At 33.1% G+C, this 21,219-nt stretch overlaps 1 protein-coding gene across 3 annotated transcripts in view; it reads left to right on the forward strand.

The window, feature by feature from the left end:
* The window catches only part of MXI1 (MAX interactor 1, dimerization protein), a 105,609-nt gene that overhangs the window by 44,781 nt on the left and 39,609 nt on the right, over positions 1-21,219 (forward strand). For 2 of the 3 annotated variants that reach the window (XM_051981381.1, XM_051981383.1), the window contains exon 3: positions 9,471-9,500. The exons of the other annotated variant lie outside the window; for it this stretch is intronic. In XM_051981381.1, coding sequence (XP_051837341.1) covers positions 9,471-9,500 — 30 coding nt within the window. The remainder of the gene's footprint in view (positions 1-9,470; positions 9,501-21,219) is intronic. 3 annotated transcript variants of the gene reach the window in all.

A 21,219-nucleotide genomic window follows, 5' to 3' on the forward strand; every position in this document is an offset into this window, starting at 1 on the left:
TTTTAGATTGTGCCACTTAATACCTTTTAAAAAATTGCCTTTACTTAGTATTAGGAATGGTTTCTAACTTGTTAATATAGATGACATTTTTCTGTCTTTTGCTTTTGAAAATAGGTTTTGAAGGTTTATGAGATTTGGGATACTAGTTAGATTTTTTGGTTGTCTGGAATATGTAATTCAGAGGGGAACTTACATGAAGAATCATGACTGATAAGAGAAGAGGTGAAACAAACATTTTCACAAAAAATGAGGAAGTACTGATTAGTTCAACAAAGAAAGAGGTATTTTCTTATTCTTTGAAACAGTGTTCACGTTGGAAGGGGATTCTCTTGGGTTTGTTGTTCCCAGTCTTGGCATGGCTCTTGAGTCAAAGTGAAGCATTTTATACAATTTCAATTCTATGCTTCATTTCCTTGAATGCTACCAAACTGCACCCTGTAGAGTTACAGGTTTATGTATTAGAACTGTGTTGTATTCAATGAAAAGTCAGAGATCTGGTTAAGATAACAACTTTCATTCAAAGAGGAAGTACAAGAAGTTGCCTCTCTCAAAAGAATGTTATTTGTGAAAAAGGTTACATGTGACTCAGTAATAAAATAATAGAAGATGTCTTTCTGTGTCCTTGGAAGGTTTTAAGCATTCAAAAAAATGGTGACAAAAAAGATAATGGTTCATTAGTGTTTGTCCTCAGAAATATATTTCATTGCAATAATAAAATACGATAAGTAGCTGTATTATTCACAGCATCTCAGCCTTATGAGGAATTTAGTATAATTGAATCTTTTAGAGGCACATTATTAGAAAGAAAGAGGTCTAATACTTAGGCTCTGAGAAGCAGAAGGGCTATTTCTGAGCATGCTTAAGTATGATACTTAAATTAATGGTTTATTGTCATCACTGTTTTGATCTTCATTTTCTCTCTGTACACATAATTAGGTATCTTCTCTTTTCCCTCTCATTTTTCCTTCTCCCTCCCTCATACTGCTTTGAACAGCTAGATGATTAGACAAAGATGCTTCAATCACTTTTATCACTATTGCAGTTCTCTATTATTCATCCTAGTGTGTGTGTGTGTGTGTTTTTTTTTTTTTTTTTTTTTTTACTTCTTGCCATTTTTTCTCATGCTTAATTTTGTAAAGCTGATTCTAGGAGAATTCTTTGTCCATTCTTTAAGCAGGTCCTTATTCATATACTCAGCGAAGATTTTAAATAATAGATTGTAATAGATTGTTTAGCCCTGTTATAAAATGAAAATAAACATTATCTGGAATATGCCTTAGGGTTTTTACTTTTCTCCTTTTGGAATGCCTTTCCTGATCCCTGTCTGTCAAAATTTTTATCCATTCTTAAGACATAATGAAAATGCAGCTTCTTCCATGAAGCCTTCCTTATGTCCTATATTAAATATAAGCAAAGTGCCTATTGTGTGCTAGGCATTGTGCTAAACACTGAGGATACAAAGAAAAGCAAAATATAGTCCCTGATCTTAAAAAGTTCACAATCTAATGAAGACAGACAACATACAAATAACTATATTATAACAAGGCATCTACAGACATTGTAGGGGTCCTCAAACTATGGCCCACGGGCCAGATGCAGCAGCTGAGGACATTTATCCCTCTCACCCAGGGCTATGAAGTTTCTTTATTTAAAGGCCCACAAAACAAAGTTTTTGTTTTTACTATAGTCCGGTCTTCCAACAGTCTGAGGGACAGTGAACTGGCCTCCTATTTAAAAAGTTTGAGGATCCTTGCTATAGGATAAGTTGCATATAATCACAGAGGAAAAGCACTAGTATTAAAGAAGCCTCCTTGCAGAAGGTAGAATTTTACCTGAGACTTTGAAGGAAGCTGGAAGTGGAGATGAGATGGGAAAATACTCTAGTTATGGGCAGGTATAAAGGCAAAGTAAGGTCAGTGTCACTGATTCACAGAATATGTGGGGCTCTTAAGATATAAGAAAACTGTTAAAAAAGGAAGGGGAGAGATCATGAAAGGATATAAAAGTTCAACAAAAGATTTTATGCTAGAGGCAATAAAGAGCCACTAGAATGTGTTGAATGGGAGTAGGGAGAAATGTAATATAGTCAGAGTTGCACTTGAGGAATTCAATGACTGAGTAGAAGATAAACTGGCTGGAATCAGAGAGAGACTTCAGGCAAAGAGGTTAACCAAAATGTTACAAAAAAATAGTCGAAACCCAAGATGATAAAGGCTTTCACCAGGGTGATGGCAGTGTCAGAGAAGAAGGAACATAGAAGAGATATGGTATAGGTAGAATTGACAGGACTTGGCAGTAGTGCATAGAGGTAGGGACAGGATGACTGGGCATGACTTTGGAGGAGTTCACTTCTGTACTCCTAGCACTTTGGATTTCTGTTGCACACATTTTATGGAACCCTTTTGAAATAGTTACATGTCATCTGTCTTACTAGATTGCAATGTGCTACAGAATAGGAGCCATGTGTTTTTCATCATTGTGTCCTATGCAGTTCATAGCATTGCACATAGTAGGTATATGATAAATATTTGTAAACTCAATTTTAGGGGTAAAACTTCATTTAACATAAGGGAGGTATTAATTTAACTCTTATCATTTCCCCCCACTTTTGATTTTTGTTTTTTAATTACAGAAAAAAATTTTTTGAAAAGGAGTTAGATTAGAGCATTTAGTTCCATTTTTGCCTGTTGGTATTGTTGGTATTTGGAAATGTTGTCAGTGATACAGCTAAAAATGGCATAAATTTCCTGACTTGATTAAAAGGTTCACACTCTTAGCAATCATTTTGTTCTTTAGAAAGGAGATAAATAATAAAGAGTCGCCTGTTTGAAAGCAGTGGGGAGAACCTGCTGTTTTAATTTTGTTCACAGCAGTAGGTCAGACTCTGTTCTTTTGGTGCTGGCCTTGATAATCGGTTCAATATAATATTGGAATTCAGCTATTACATATCTTATGCATTACATATCTTATTTCTAGAATTGCCAAAATATTGAGAGGCTATGGTAAATAAGTCTACTCTTCTATAAATATAATATTCTATTTACCAAAGGTCCAGTCACTTTATATATGGATTATATTTCATAATACTCATTAAAAAAAACCAAATCAATATAAAAAGCATTTAAATCAAAAGTACTTCATCACAAGAGGGCTTAATTTCTCAAATGATTATTCTTCATACTTGGTAAAGCTCTTAAAAAAAAAACCCAGCCAACTTTAAATTTGTTTTTGCACTCTTCTTCCTCTTTGATTTGCCCAGAAATTTCTTTAAGCCTGAATATTATTAGGGTTAGTGAGAGGAAAGCACAAGGAATATTGTGAAAATGGAGACAGGCTCTTCTTTTGATTTTTTAAAAATTGTGTACATATATATCTGTATGTGTATATAAATATTTCATATCTAATTGTGCATTATCTTCTAAAACTGGAAATTCCTTTCTTTTGGAATGTTTTCAGAGTTGGTGGCTACAGTCATAACATCACCAGAATGCTTTACTTCTTTAGAGAGAGATTCATCATCAATTTAAGGTGGGGAGAAGTAAGGAGGAATGTGCACTAATCTTCTTTCACTACTTTCTTCCCATCCCAATGAAAATATCATAAAACTTTTCAAAGGACGAATCGAAAATGGAAGTATTAGACTTAAGAAAATCTTTTAGTTCTTGGACTGCAAAAAAACACTCTTAAGTGAATTCTTCCCAATAATTTGTGGATTTGGCATAATTTTTAAGTCAGGGAATCCAGGGGTAAAATACTAAATGGTTCTTCCTGGGCTTCTTCTCTTCTTTTGTCTTCTTTCTCTCAAACCTATTATTTAGCTTCTCAGATCTTCAGACACTCTACCTCTCATTGTTCTCTCTCCTACTCCACAACATTTACCATCTACTCTATCTTCATTTTCCTTCTCTAACAGTAGAGATCCCCTTATCTATCCCAAAGCTCCTAAAACTTGTCTTGGTGCTCTATCTTTTCTGATGGGGAACCAAATCTTCCTCTAGTCTCCATTTCTGAATCTCTTTTCTACAAACAGCCAATGTTAAAAGTATGATATCACATCATAGTGATGAAAATGTACAACTTAAATTGAAAAGTAAGATAAATAACAGGAAAATGCTATTTAATGCCAAACACTTCCAGCCCTTAATTCCTTTTTTTCTTTTTCTTTTTTTTTTATAGCTTTTTATTTACAAGATATATGCCTGAGTAATTTTTCAGCATTGACCCTTGCAAAACCCTCTTTTTCAACTTTTCTCCTCCTTCCCCCCACAGGCAGACCCATACATGTTAAATATGTTAAAGTATATGTTAAATACAATATATGTATACATATCCATACAGTTATTTTGCTCCACAAGAAAAATGGGACTTAGACATAAAGTAAAAACAATTTGAGAAGGAAATAAAAAATGCAAACAGACAAAAACAGAGGGAGTGGAAATGCTATGTTGTGGTTCATATTCATTTCCCATAGTTCTTTCGCTGCAGCCCTTAATTCTTAAAACAAACTCAGCCTACAAGTACTTTTACTGCCTCCCAGATAACTTGTCTTCCCCAGGTAGGATAGCTCAGCCATTCCTGATGAATAACAGAAATCCATATTGCGGGTCTTGTGATGCATTCAATGTCTGCACTGAAACTGAAGTATTAGTCTGCAAACATAGTTTCTCTGTATGGAAACTAGAAATGAGAAGAAAGCCTTCTGCTGCTGCTTCTGCCAGAATTACTCTAAATAATAGGTACAATCTAGATGCAAATTTGAGGGAAACCGCATTGTCTACAACCTTCCATGTGATGAGATGTGACATGAGCTGAAATCTTTCTCTGTGACTCTTCCCCTTCTTCAATCTACTTCTTAATTTCCCTAAAATTCTTTTAATACTTCCTACTCAAGAAATGTCCCCATGCTGTCTTGCCTACACATAATCTCCTGAAACAGGATCTTAAAATCCTTCTCTCCAATAAGTAAGTCTCTTTGGTCCCAAAGTATTGTGGGAAAGTGGCAATCCTTAGTGGGGAAAGCCTTTTACACCTTTGTGTAACCAGTTCAGCTATAAACTCTTCTATATCCGTGTATCCCATGTCTCCCTTTTGCATTCCCCTTTCTAAACATCAACCCCAACATTTGTCTATTTGTATACTACTCAAGTTATGAAGCTGTTTTATGATCCCAGTAGATATGTGTTTTTTATCTCATCGGGGGTGTCACTACTGCTCAAAAATTCTTTCATTCTTCCCTGATTGAGTCCAAACTCTATTCTAAGCATTTTTTTTCTTTAAGTCCTCTGAGCCACTTACGTTCATAGGTGACTCAGGGGAAAGTTCTGGGCTTGGAGTCAAGAAGAATGGACTTCACATATTGCTTTCCTGGGTACAATCTCAGCCTCAGTTTCCTCATCAGTAAAATTAGGGGGTTAGAGTCAAGGTCCTCTAGGGTCCCCTTTAATTTAAATCTGTGTTTATAGATGCTTGGATATTTGTAGAGTAGAAGCAGCACAGCGTTAAAGGGGATAGCCTTGACCTTGGAATCTGAGACATCTCAAGATTTTTTTTGCACCAGGCACTTATTAGATTTGTGGCCTTAGGTAAATCATTTATCTTTAGGCAAAATCACTCTCAGCCTTGATTTCTTTACCTGTAAAACAAGAGGGGTTGAAATTGATAATTGGTAAAATCCCTTGTAGCTCAAAGTCTGTGATCTCTGATCTTATTACTTCTTGAGCCCTCTCAGATGAAGACCCTTTTTTACTGGGAAAACAAATTATTCAATATGAGCTTCCCTTTAACCTTCAATCCAGGAGTTCATAACTTGGGAGTCTGTGAGCTTTTTAAAAAATATTTTGATGACTATATTATAATAATCTTGGCTCTTTTTGAGATGTTCTTTTTATATGGTCATCTTCACATATTTTATTTTGTTCATTTAAAAACGTTCTGAGAAGGGATCCATATGTTTCATTCATCTGCCAAAGGGGTCCATGATACAACCTTTGCTCTATTCTCTACCTTTCAAATTCTCTATAGTCCTCGCCATTCTTTTCTCCTCTCCTGCAGTCTCTGAGGAAGATGAGTCTTCTCTTTGCCAAGGCCAACCCCTCTGTACTTTTATTCTCCAGTTTTCTCTAAGAGTTTGTCCCCTCAATCTCTTATTTTAGTTTTTTCTTACTTGGTTTATTCTTTGCCACCTATAAACATTCATAGATCTTTTTGGTGTTGTTCAGTCATTTTTTTTTCAGTCTTGTCTAACTTTTTGGGGTCCCATTTGGAGTTTTCTCAGACAAAGATACCGGAGGGATCTGCCATTTCCTTCTCCAGCTCATTTTATAGATGAGGAAACTGAGGCAAGTAGGGTTAAATTACTTGTCCAAGATCACACAGCTAGTAAATGTCTGAGGCCGAGATTTGAACTCATTAAGATGAAATTTCCTGACTCTAGGCCTAGCACTATCCACGTAGCTCTGCCACCTAGCTACCCTTTCGTAAGTCTCCCCACCCTTCAAAATAACCTTTTTTTAAAAAAAACTTTATGTCCCTCTAATCTATCAACATGTATCTCTTCAAGCATTTATTAAACACCTAATATGTATCAGGAACTGTGCTAAGTGCTGGAGTTTTTTTTTTTTTTTTTTTTTTAATAAATCAGGAAACTGTACCTGCTTTCAAGGAGTTTCATCTAATGGGAAAGACAACATAAAAAGCACCTATGTACAAATAATATATATGCAAGATAAATTGGAGTTGATCAGTATATGGAAGATATTAACATTAAGGAGTGTCAAGAAGGGCTCCTCATAGAAGGTAGAATTTTATCTAGAACTTGAAGGAAGTTAGACAAGTTAGAAGGTAGAGATGAAGAAAGAGAGCTTTGTAGGCATGGAGGACAGCCAGTGAAAATGCCTGGAGATGGAAATGAAGTGTCAGATGAAGTTTTTGATTTGAGGATCAGTAAGGAGGTTAATGTCACTGGATCCCATATATTTCAAAGGGAGTAAAATTTAAGAAGAATGGAAAGTTAGGAAAGTTATCATTTATCGTAGAGCTGATAGGGAATTACAGGAGTTTTTAAAATAGGAGCAGAGGTGACATGGTCAGACCTGCCCTTTAGGAGAATTTGTCAGCTCAGTGGAAAATGGACAAGGAGGGAGAAGAGAGGAAAGAAGACTGATCAAACAACAAGGCTATTGCAGTAGCACACATATTCCTACAAGAGAACATTTAAATCCATTGCCTTCATTTCCTTTACTTTTTATTCATTTCTTATTCTCTTGTAATTTAGTTTCCAACTCTTAACACTGCAAAAATTTTTCTCTCAGATTTCCAAGGCTCTCTTAACTGCTTCGTCAATATTTTTTTTCTCTCTCTCGATTTAATTTGACATTTATAGTTTTTTGACCTTGTCAGTATACTTGGTTTGACCTTGCTGGATCATTATCTGTTTATTGTAGATGACATCTAAAGCTTTGTCCTGGCCCCTCTTCGCTTCCATCTCAGCCTTTAATATTGGTGATATTATCAGCTCCTTTGGACTCAGTAATTATCTTAACATAGGATAAGATTAGAGTTGAAATGGACTTTAGAAGTCGAGTCTGACCCCCTAATTTTAAAGATTAGGAAACTGAGACTCAGACAGGTAACTGTCCCAAGATAATACAGCTGGGAATTGAGTGAGGCAGGATTAAACTCAGTTTAAGCTTACTCCCAGTTCAGTATCATATTCACTGCCACACTCCAGCCTCTCTTCTTTATGAAAATGACTTCATAATCTCCATCTCTTGTCCTAATCTCTCTCTCTTGATTTCTATCCTTGTATTTCCATCTATCTGATATTTCTATCTACATCATGTTCCCCCCTCCATCACTATTTCAAACTCAGAATGTTCAGGAGAAAATTATTTTTCTCCCTCAGCCCTATCATTTTCCCAAATCTCCTATTTCTTTGAGGGCACATTATCCTAGTCACTCAGGTTCATAAATTTTTTATCCTTCACTTTCCTCCCACATCAAAATCAAATCATTTACCAAATTTGCTCCAACAACATCTCTTGCATTTATCCTATTTTCTCCACTCATGACTTCTACATTAGTTCAGTCCCACATTATCTTTTATCTAGACTATTCCAGTACTCCAGTATTCCTAATTGGCCTAATTCTTGTATCTCTCCTTTCCAAACCATCCTCCACTGTCAGACTAGTATTTCTGTATTACAGACATGACTATAGTTCTGTCCCTGCTCTACCTTTAGTGACTCTTCATTACCTTTAGAATAAACCTCTTGGGTTGGCATTTAATGCTCTCATAATCTCATTCTCACTGTTCCAGACATTCCATATTACTCTTTTTCTTGAATTTCATACTCCAACCAAATTGGATTTATAATGGCTGTTGCCTGAATTTGGCTTTTCTGTTTCCTGTCTCTTTGAGTTTACATAAGCTATTTGCCATGGCAAAAATACACCCTCCTTCATGTCTACTTCTTAGACTCTCTGCTTTCTTTCAAAGGTTCTACTTTAGATGCCGCTTTGTATGGGAAGCCTTTCTGATCCCTCTCTACTCCACCTTCCAGTATTTGTCCATTCTCCTTTTTGTAATTACTTTGTATTTACTTAGTAGTGGGTATAATGTATCCCTCTAGTTCATTGTAAGCTCTTAGGGACTGTTATTTTTGTCTTTGTATCCTCAATACTTAGCATAGAGGAAGTGCTTAATATATATCTGTTAAATGGACTGAAATTGTTGAAACTATTAATAATATGATGAAAATATCAATATTGAAGTTGTATAACATAGACTTGATAGTATTATTTTGAAGGAGTCAGAATTGCACTAAAATGTTTAAGTTCATAAATACTGAAATAATTTCAATAATTGGTGTATCTTAAATTTTTTAGCTATTCAGTTTTATTCCTTTTCTTTTCAGATACAGCCCTAACTATTTTAAGCACATATTGGTACTTTAGAAGTTTCAATAAAATGTTAATTTTGTACTTGTTATACAGTCTCTTTCTCCATAGCAAGAAATAGCTTGAGACAGTTTAGTGTTGGTTTTATTAATAGAATTATATAACTTTAGCTTTAGTATTTTGCTGGTATTTTTCACACTGAAAACAAAAAAACATTGAATCTGAGTAAGTAAATTTAGATGAATAGATGTTCACTGTTAGCAAGTAGAATTAAGAGAGGTGCTATATGTTTTACTATTAGGGATATTCACTGGAATGTGCTAGTAATATCATTAGTGATTGATTTGCTCCCCCAGCAATAGAACTTGTCTAATCTTTTTTTTTCCCCTTTCTTTCTTTTTCTTTTTCCTTTTCTTTCTTCTCTCTCTCTCTCTCTCTCTCTCTCTCTCTCTCTCTCTCTCTCTCTCTCTCTCTCTTCTTTCTCTCTCTCTCTCTCTCTCTCTCTCTCTCTCTCTCTCTCTCTCTCTTTCTCTTTCTCTTTCTCTCTTTCTCTCTCTCAACTCATCTTTCAGGTCTACACACAATGAGCTGGAAAAGAATCGGTGAGTCTATAATAAAGTGAAAATAATAAATAATTTAAAATAAACTAACAACTTTGATGTGAAGAGATTGTAATGTGGTATATGCAATAGTAATATTATAAAGAAAGGTATACATCATAATCCTAACCAATAATCTCTAAAAGGCTACCCCCTAAATAAACTTAGCTATCTAAATCAAAAGAAGTGACCCATACAGTTTATGATATCTCTTTTATTCTGTTTGCCCAGTATAAGTTAATTGTTATAAATAATGGTCTATATGTGATGATTCTAAGATATCAAATTTCTAAGGCACTAGTTAATTCTTGTTACCACAAACTAAGGAACCCATTAGTTTCTTTCTCCTTGATAGGACTGTCATAATCTCTGTTGTAGAGAAGAAATTAGTATTAAATAAAGAATATTCACTTCACTGACCATTATTAAACTAATCAAGTTAGTGAAGGATTTTGGCCAGTACCCTTTATTTTTTCCCCTGTTCTTTTCCCCCTGAATATCTTTTACATTTCATATTTCTTTTATGGTACTCATAACATTCTGCTTTATGTATATATTTGTTTTACATAGACTAGTAGATTATAAACTTATTGGGCAATGACCATGTCTTATTTATCATTTTATTCCCCAGAATGCCTAAAATGGTATCTTACAGATTCCTTAAAGATTTATTGAATGAATGTTTGAATTCAAAAATGAATGATGCATAGCGTAGTATTTTCAATTTCAAGGCATTTTCAAGATAATCTAGACCAAGCTTTTTATTTTGTAGATGAAGACCAAAAGAAGCAATAGTCTAGAATCAGAGTAAGGTGAGATCTCATATGTGTGGTCATCTAATCTATACCTGGGCAGGAAGCCCATGATGAATTCAAACTGGCTTCTAATGTGGTTAAGGATCTTAACTTCTCTAAGTCTTAGTAGTTAGAGATGCATTTGGGGATCAGTGAGTAGTCCAGTTGGCTGAAGTTATGAATTAAGAACTCAAACTCCAATGTGGAACTCATAATCTTTCCTCCTAAATCCATCTGCTTCCCCAACTTCATTGTTTTTGTCAAGAATGTCACCAGCCTTCTTAGTTTTACACATTCATAATCCTATGAATCATCTTCAGCTGTTCCACTCTCTTCACCCCTTATATTCAGTATTTGTTAACTTTTGTCAGTTCTACCTGTGCATCTCTCAAATCTTTCCTCTTTTCTCCCTTCATGTGGCTACAAAGCTAGTTCAGGCTTTTATTATCTCTCCCATAGATTATAGTAACTTCTTAATTTTTCATCCTGCTTCCACTTTATTCTTTTATAATAAATCCTTTATACCTGCCAAATTGATATTCTTAAAGTTTAAATTTCCTTAATTCCTCTAGCACAGGAGTTCTTAAGCTGGGGTCCACTGACCATTTAGGGATCCAGTGGATAGGATTTAGGGAATCCATGAACTTAGATAAGGAAAAAAAAATCTTTATTTCATTATAATTAAGAGACCTTTGTAATCCTGTGTATCTTACTTTATGCTTTTGCAAATAATATTTTGAAAAGCTTTACTAGAATACTGAAGGGGTCCATGGCACACACACAAAAAGTTTAACCCTAGCTTTAGAATAAAATATAAATCAAGTTGACATTTAAAACCTGTGATAATCTGGCAACAACTTCTTTTTCCAAATTTGTTTTATATCACTCTTCTTCATACATTGTATATTCTAGCTAAATAAATGCTTGTTGAAGAGTTGAATTGAGAAAACTAAATAGGTTTGTGCAGTATTGGAGAGTAGTTCCCAGTAAGAGATTTGAGAATTCCTTGAAGGTTTTCAGTGATGGCTCAAGGAGTTTTTAAATAATTACTTAAGCATTAAAAATATTTCCTACTTACTTTACAAGTGTATTTTATTCTGTAACAATAAGCATGTGCATATATAAGCAACATAGGTTTACTTTTATATGTCATGATCATATACACAATGATTTCATTGTTCATGTAGCAGTTATATTAACGTGATCACTTCTGACTAAGTACAGCATGTTATGTAGTTTCTGAGTTTGTAATCAAGTTGTTTCCAAACTGCTAGGAGTGTTTAACCTTTGAGTTTAAAGTGATTTCCAATGGATGAACACATACATGCATGTACTCTCATTTATATTTTGTACACTGAACCCAAATAGCTTTCTTATTCCCCTCTTTTAACCAGTAATTGTGCCTTATCAACTATGTAATCACATGATCCAAATTTTACCTTTTTTTTTTTCTTTTTGCATTCTTGGTAGGCCAAATACCAGGCATTTTGAAAACCATAATCACTGAGCATGCACATTACAAACAATCTTTAATCCATCATAGATGATTTTCAGAAAACAAACCTTATATTGTAATATTAAGACTGTTTTCTGATTTGAACATCCTTCAAATTTTTTTCTTCTATTAATATATACACTTTATTTATAAAGCTTTTTATTTTCAAAACACATGCATAGAAATTTTCAACATTCACCCTTGCAAAACAGTATTCCAAATTTTTTTCTCCCTTCCTCCCCTCTCCCATGGCAAGTAATATATGTTAAACATGTGCAATTCCTCTATACATATTTCCACAATTATCATGCTGCCCCAAAAAAAAAAAAATCAGATCAAAAGAGAAAAAATGAGAAAGAAAATAAAATTCAAGCAAACAACAACAAAAGACATGATCCCACACTCAGTCCCCACAGTCTTCTCTTTGGGTACAGATGACTCTCTTCATCACAGTAGATCATTGGAAATGGCTTAAATCACCTCACTGTTAAAAAGATCTGCCAGATTTTTCAAATGAACTGGTTGACAGCACTGGTCAGTCCTTCAGTAAAGATTTTGTGAGAGTGTAGCTGTGTGCCACTTGGTAGAAAAGAAGAAAATAATGTCCAAAGAGAGCCTTTTATTTTAAAGATTAGCTTGTATATAAATGTTGTTTTTTAAAAAAAGAACCGATTTATACAATTGAACATTTATCATATAATACAGTACCCACAAAAATTAGCCCACAAAAAAGATATATGTTTTATATCATAACTGGGAATTCATTTTTTTCAATTGGTTAAGTGGCTAAATTTTTTTAAATGAATTTACATTTTTCAGCTAACAAACTTGTGAAATTCTACAACTATTTTCTATAAGATATTTGTGTGAATATTTTCATTTCATTCTTGTTTTAAATAAAAATACAAAAACAAATTCCATGCAGAATAAAATTTAAAACGGCATTTGATGTTGAGCCAATTATTTCAAACTTTTGTCCTTATAAAAAATCCAACATCAAAATTAAGTTTACATAACTATATTATGTTTAACATCTTTCAAGATATAACTTAATTAAAATTTATGCATATTCAACAAAATAAATTGAATATGTATTATAGATAATAATCAGCAGATGAGGTCTTGCTACATTATTTCTTTTAATACTGCAGAATATGCCACACTAAATATTTCTAATTGTTTTATAACTAGTTCTATAACTGTATATATATATATATATATAATTTTAAAGTCATTGTATGTTTTTTGAGCATGGCCTACTTTTTTCTCAATTACATATAAAAATTTTGAGTTTTAAATTTTCTCTCTCCATTGAGAAGACAAGCAAAACATTTCCACATTAATTATGCTATAAAAAGAAACATAGAAGAAAAAAAAAGAACCCCAAGAAAATAAAGTAAAAATATATGCTTTGATTTACTTTCAGACTCTGTCAGTTCTTTCTCTGGGGGTGGATAGCATTTTGCATCGTAAGTCCTTTAGAACTGTCTTGGATCTTTGTATTATTAAGAATAACTAAGTCATTCATGTTTAATCATCATTATAATATTGTTATTATTGTGGGAAAAAAATTCTGCTTACTTCATTTTGCATTAATTCATGTAAATCTTAAAGTTTTTCTCAAAGTATCCTGCTCATCATTTCTTATTGTACAATAATGTTCTATCACAATCATATGGTACAACTTGTTCAACTATTCCTTAATTAATAGGCATTCCCTTGATTTTTAATTCTTTGCCACCATAAAAAGAGCTGCTATAAATATTTTTGTACATATAAGTCCTTTTACTTTTTCTTTGATCTCTTTGGGATACAGACATAGTAGTGGCATTGGTAGGTCAAATTGTATCCACAGTTTTATAGCCCTTTGAGCATGGTTCCAAATTGCTCTCCAGAATGGTTGGATCAGTTCATAACTCTACCAACAATGCATTAGTGTCCTAATTTTTCTACATCCCTTCCAATATTTGGCATTTTTCTTTTCTGTCTTATCAGCCAATCTGATAGGTGTGAGGCGTTACCTCAGAGGTGTAATTGCTATTTAGATCATGTTTTCATATGATTTTATATATAACTTGGAGGGAGATTGTCTGAAAACTACTTGTTTGTATCCTTTGAACATTTCTGAATTGCCTTATATTCTTATAAATTTGAAAAATATTTGCGAAATAAGACCTTTAGCAGAGAAGCTGAGGTTTAAATTTTTTTTCTCCAATTTCCTGCTTTCTTTCTAATCTTGGCAATATTGGTTTTGTTTAAACAAAATCCTTTTAATTTAATGTAATCAGAGGGTATGCACAATTTTACACCTCTTTGGGCAGTTTCATATTATTCTCCAGAATGGATGGATCAGCTCACAATTCTGCCAACATTAGTGTCCCAGTTTTCCCACATCCCTTGCAATATTTGTTATTTTCTTTTTTGTTAAGTTAATCTCATAAATGTGAAATTATACTTCAGAGTTGTTTTACTTTGCATCTTTCGAATCAATAGTGATTTAGAAGACTTTTTCATATGACTATGGGTAGTTTTAACTTCTTTTTCTGAAAATTGCCCATTAATATCCATTGGTCATTAACAATTGGGGAACTATATTCTTATAAATTTGATTCAGTTGCCTACATATTTGGGAAATGAGGCCTTCATCAGATTGCAATTTTTCCTCCAGTTTTCTACTTTCCTTCTAATTTAGCTTTAATTGATTTTGTTTGTGCAAAAACGTTTTACTTGTATGTAATCAAAATAATCTATTATACATTTTGCAATGTTCTCTGTCTCTTGTTTGGTCATAAATTTTTCCCTTGCCCTTAGATATGATAGGTAAATTATGTCATACTCTCCTGATTTGTTTATGGTATCACCTTTTATGTGTAAATCATGTACCCATTTATCTGGGTATATAATGTGAGTTGTTGGTCTCTACCTAATTTCTACCAAATTGTGTTGCAATTTTCCTAGCAATTTTTGGCAAATAATAAGTTGTTATCCTAAAAGTATTTGTCTTTGAGTTTATCAAAAATGATATCATTGTCATTTACTGCTGCATACGATATACCTATTCTGTTCCACTGATCCACCATTCTATTTCTTAGCCATTCTAGGTTATTTTGGTTGTTACTGCTTTGTAAACAGTTTGAGATATGGTGCTGGTAGGCTATTTTCCTTCACATGTTTTTCACTTATTGCCTTGATAGTCTTGACTTTTGTTCTTCCAGATGAATTTTTTATACTATTTTTTCCAGTACTATTAAATAAAATTTTAGTAGTTTGATTGGTATGGCATGAAGTAAATTAATTTAGATACAATTATCATTAATATTATATTGGCTTGGCCTACCCATGAGCAATTAATATTTCTCCAATTGTTCTCTAAATCTGATTTTATTTGCGTGAAAACTGTTTTGTAATTGTGTTAATATAGTCCCTGGGTTCGTCTTGACAGGTAGATTTGCAAATATTTTATATTGTTTTCAGTTATTTTAAGTGGAATTTCACTTTCTCCTCCTGCTGGAATTTTTAGGCAATATATGGAAATGCTGGTTACTTATGGTAGGTTCTGTTTTATCTCCTGCAACTTTGCTGAAGTTGTTAATTATTTCAGCTAGTTTTTAGTTGATTCTCCAGAATTCTCTAAGTATATCATCATATCATCTGCAAAGAGTAATGGTTTTATTTCCTCACTGCCAATTTCTAATTCCTCCAGTTTCCTTTTCTTTCTTCTTTTTTTTTTTTTTTTTGGCTACAGTTAGCATTTCTAGTAAAATATTGAATAATAATGGTATAATAGCATCTTTGCTTCATTCTTTATTTTATTGGGAAGTCTTCTAGCTTCTCCCCATGACATGATGCTTGCTAATGATTACTAGTCATATAAGTCATTTCTTATATATTATATGTTTTATATATGTGTACATATATATTCTATAAATATAGAAAATATACCTATGCTTTCTAGTTTTTAAAAGAAATGCATATTGTATTTTGTCCAAAAAGTTTTTGCATCCATTAAGATAATCAAATTATTTTTATTGGTTTTGTTATTGATATTATCAATTATGCTAATAATTTTCCTAATATTAACTAGCCCTGCATTTTTGGTATGAATCTTACTTGGTTATATTGTATAATCTTTGTAATGTATTGCTGTAATCTTTTCTTAGTATTTTAAAATTTCCCATCAACATTCATTAGGGAAATTTGTTTAATGTTTTCTTTCTCTATTTCTGCTCTTCCTCATTTAAGTATCAGCACTATATTTGTGTATAAAAGAAATTTGGTAGGACTCTTCTCCAAATAGTTTATATGGTATAATGGAATTAATTTTCTTTAAATATTTGGAAGAATTTACTTGTGAATCCATGAGGTCCTGGGGATTTTTTCTTAGGGAGTTCATTGATGGCTTTTTCATTTTCTTTCTTTCTCCCTTTCTTTTTTCTTCCTTTCTTTTTTAAGATGAGACTATTTAAGTATTTTATTTCCTCTTTTATTAATGTATACAGTTTATATTTTTGTAAATATTCATCAATTTAGATTTATTGGCATAATAATTGAACAAGGTAACCTGCCTAATAATGCTTAAATATTATCTTCATTGTTGGTGAATTTGTCCTTGTCTTTTTTTAAAGCTGATAATTTGGCATGTTTGTTTGATTGGATCTTTTAAATGAAATTAACCAATGGTATACCTGTTTTATTGTTTTTTTCTTTTCTTTTTTCTTTTTTTTTTTTTTTTGCAAGGCATTCAAGGTTAAGTGATTTGCCCAAGGTCACACAATTAGTTAAATGTCAAGCGTCTAAGGTCAAATTTGAATTCGCATCCTCTTGACTTCAGGTTTGGCTGCTCTATGTACAGTGTTACCTACCTACTCCTTTGTTTTATATATATATATATATTTTTTTTTTCATAAAATCAGCTTCTAGTTTTATTTATTAGTTCAGTAGTTTTCTTACTTCCAATTTTATTATTCTCTTCTTTGATTTTCAGGATTTCCAAATTGATGTTTAATTGGGGATATTTATAATTTGCCTTTTTTCTAGCTTTTTTTTTTTTTTTTTTAGTGTGTGCATTTAGTTAGTATAATTCATTAATCTGTTCTTTCTCTATTTTATTGGTGTAAGTGTTTAGAGATATAAAGTTTCCCCTAATACTGCTTTGGCTGCATCTCATAAATTTTGGTAAGCTGTTTCATTGTTATCATTCTCTTTAATGAAATTATTTATTGTTTCTATAATTTGTTCTTTAATCCACTTATTCTTTAGGATAGGAAATTTAGTTTCTAATTAATTTTTAATGTACGTTTCCACACTTCTTTATCAAATGTTTTTAAAAATCATTATTTTTTTCCCTAAGGCAATCAATGTTAAGTGACTTGCCTAGGGTCATATAGCTAGTAAGTATTGTCTCTGAGGCTGGATTTGAACTCAGCCTTTCTTGTCTCTAGAGCCTGTGCTCTATTCACTACATCACCTAGCTGCCTCAAATGTAATTTTTATTGCATTATGGTCTGTTTTTTTGCATTTGGTTGTAAGATTTTTATGCCTTAGTGCATAGTCAGTTTTTGTGAAGGTGCCATTATAATTTTATATTTAGATTTTTCATAGTGACATATAGAGTAAAATTTATATTTCATAATTATATAATATACATTTTAATTTTGGGCTTTGGGAGACAAAAGTTATCATTGTAGTTATTCTAAGTACTTAGTATAGTTATTCTAAGTACTAAGTAATTCTAAAAGAATATTGCACAGCTAAGTGGTTTAGTGGATGAAGCCCTGGGCCTGGAGATAGGAAGACTAATCTTTCTGAGTTTAAATCTGGTCTTAGATCCTTACTGTGTGACCTTGGTCAAGTCACTTAACCCTGTTTACCTCAGTTTCCTCATCTGTAAAATGAACTGGAGAAGAAAATGGCAAACCATTTAGTATCTTTGCCAAGAAAACCCCAAATGGGGGCACAAGAAAGTCAGACATGACTGGATACAACTGAATGACCAAAAAGATTATGAGTCACATATTAAATTATCCTTGAGGTCACAACACTTTTTTTGTTGTTGAAAGAAATTGTGAAATAAAAACTTTAAGAGACACTCATCATCATTTGACAGATGAAGAAATGGAGAAATTAGTATTTTAACTCTATCAAGACCATGCAAAGTGTTCAGTGTAAGGAAGCAGGATTCAAACCCTGGTTGTATGACTGGATACATTTTAAATACCATGCTGCCTAAGTACTAGAGTAGTATGTCCATAAAGTCAGTAAACGAGAATTTATGAAGCACTTATTATTTTCCAGGTACTATTCTGAGTGCTGGAGGATACCAAGAAAGGCAAAAAACAGCCCCTTCTCTTAAGGAGTGAACATTTTTGGCAGGAGATAATATGTAAATAACCTCGGTACATAAACATATGTAGTAATTAGTTGGAAGGTAATCTAAGAGGAAAGACTGTCATTTAGGGAGATCTAGAAAGTCCTCCTACAGAAAAAAAGCTTTGAGCTGAGTCCTGAAAAAAGCCTGGGAAATCAAGAGACAGGTGAAGGGGCAAAGACTTCCAAGGATCAGATGCCTGGATTCCTTTGGCAGTGCACAGGCATGGAGTGTTTTGTTCAAGGACCTGCAAGTAGGCCAGTGTAACTGGATCATAAAATGCAGTAGAGGCAAGGACATGCTGGAGACAGCTCTTTCCAGTACATCCTGTTATTAAATTTCAGTGTAAGTATTTATACCTCAGAAATTGGCAAACACTACAACTAAGGGCTTGAATTATTATTTTGTTAATTGTCCATACTTAAGGTAGTGGAGGAAATGTTAATAATGTAAATGAAACTTTAAAAATGTATCCAGCATGTTTTTTTTTTCTTCTAGAGAGCTGATTTTTAAACATTTATAAGCATGCCCCTGGTTATTGGACAGTAAAATGTGAGAAGACTAGAAAGGTAGGAAGGGATTAGGATATGAAAAGCTTTAAATGGCAAACAAGGGTATTTATGTATAATCTTAGAGGTAAATAGAGAGTCAGAGGAGCTCTTTGAATGCCTATACCATTATATATATATATATATATATATATTGGGTATGCCATATTTATACAAAAGGGAAACTGGAAAGTTTTGAAACAGTAATGTGATGGGATCATACTTCTGCATTTGGAAAATGTATGTGTGTGCTTTTGTGTTTATGTGTTTTTGTGTGTATACACATAAATTATATATTTAAGTACACATGTGTACGCATTGGATTTGAAGGAAGTGGAGACACATTTTGGTGGGATGCTCTAACATTGAAATAGTGGGATTAATAATCATTTATGCCAGTTTCATAGAAGTACTGATGATAAAGTGGGAATCTGTCTTTGCTCTCCTCAGGCATAATCTTAAAAAAAAAAGTTCTGCTCCTTGCCATTTTCCACTTTTAGGATTTTAATGGGTCTTTAGATATTTGGAGAGATACAACTTTGATTAGGCAATCAAAATAATTTGTTCCAAAATATATATGATAGGTTTAACCTCACTAAAAGGCAAGTTTAATAAATCTTTAACTGGCAAAGTGTGGGTGACCAGAAGTCTGTACCCTATTGCTAAGCTCTGGCCTTAGTACATAGAAATGTCATGATAGACATTTTTTAAATGAAAAGCAATTTTTTTTAAAAAAATTACGTTTATTTTTACAATTACAACATTTTTGGTTTGACTTTTACAAAATTTCAGTATTTTGGTGCTTTTAAAAGTGGAGAAAATTGCTTAATTGGTAGAAAGGGATATTCTTGTTTCTCTGACTTTCAAAAGAAGTACATTTAGTTTGTGGCAGCCTTTTTTATAATGGCAAGAAAATGGAAACTGAATGGATGTCCATCAGTTGGAGAATGGCTGAATAAGTTATTAATTATATATAAATGTTATGGAATATTATTGTTCTATAAGAAATGATCAGTAGGATGATTTTTAGAGGGGTCTGGAAAGACTTACATGAACTAATGCTAAGTGAAATGAGCAGAACCAGGGGATCATCGTACATGGCAACAACAAGATTATACAATGACCAATGGATGTGGCTTTTCTCAACAATGAGATGATTCAGACAAGTTCCAATGATCTTATGATGATGAGAGCCATCTATACCCAGAGAGAGGTCTATGGGAACTGAGTGTGGATTACAACATAGCATTTTCACTTTTTTTGTTGTTGTTTGCTTGCATTTTATTTCCTTTCTCATTTTTCCTTTTTGATCTGATTTTTTTTTGTGCAGCAAGATAATTATATAAATATATATGCCTATATTTGATTTATATATATTTTTACCATGTTTAACATATATTGGATTACTTGCCACTAGGAGAGCGGGTGAGGGAAATTGGAACACAAGGTTTTGCAAGGGTCACTGGTGAAAAATTATCCTTGCATATGTTTTTGTGTAGAGGGCTGGAACTCCGAAGAGGTATATTTGAATCTAGGACAGCATGATGCTTATGGTGATGTAATGGTTGCGTGTGCTCAGTGTGCTATAGTGATGTAATTATACTGAGGTGTTTAAGAGAGTCTTGGACACAGAAGGCTCTCTTAGCCACAGCTCTCAGCCACAGACACAAAAAAAACTTCAGACTCCAGCCTCCAGATTCCAGACTCCATCTTTGACCAGCCACGTGGTAGCTCTCCTGCCTTCTTCACTTCTCCACCTAAAGACCAAGGACTCAGGCTGATTCCGAGGTCCTGCAGAGAGATAGCCTGGGTATTACATTTTTGTTTTGTTTTGTTTTGTTTTTGTGGAGGCAACTGGAGTCACACAGCCAGGAAGTGTTAAATGTCTGAGGCCACATTTGAACTCAGGTCCTCCTGACTTCAGGGCTGATGCTCTATCCTCTATACCACCTAGCTGTCCCACATATGTTTTGAAAATAAAAAGCTTCAATAAAAAGCCCACAAAAATAAATAAATAAATTTTTAAAATTAAAAAGAATTACATTTATAATAGGACTAATTTAATTTGTCTTCGGTTTTTGACCAGTATGAGGAAAATAGTTCAGTGTTAATGAAATTAGCTTGATTTTTGTTTCTCTTTCAGAGCATCTTCCATATAGTTATTTTGAGGAGTTTTAAAATGTATTAGGAAAGCAATTCTAGGTGCAGAAGACTTGCTACTGTGTTCATCTTCATACCAGAAATTGGTTTGTTTCTTTTTACCTAGGTTTTTAAATCTTTCATATAAAGCTGTTAGTAATTTTCATCTGATTCAGAATTTAGTAACCAGCAGAAGAGATGGTTTAAAGGCTTACCTTTAATAGGAATGACAGGGTTCACAAATTCTGGCTGCTGAAGCAGACCCTTAAGATTGCTAAAGTTCAAGATCTGACCTTGAGGAGGTAGTATATAGGCTCACATCTGAAAATGTATTTACAGGACTTTGCAAACATTGAAGTAAATACCAGCTATTAATTTT

Source organism: Antechinus flavipes, chromosome 2 (genome assembly GCF_016432865.1).
Source record: "Antechinus flavipes isolate AdamAnt ecotype Samford, QLD, Australia chromosome 2, AdamAnt_v2, whole genome shotgun sequence".
NCBI lineage: Eukaryota > Metazoa > Chordata > Mammalia > Dasyuromorphia > Dasyuridae > Antechinus > Antechinus flavipes.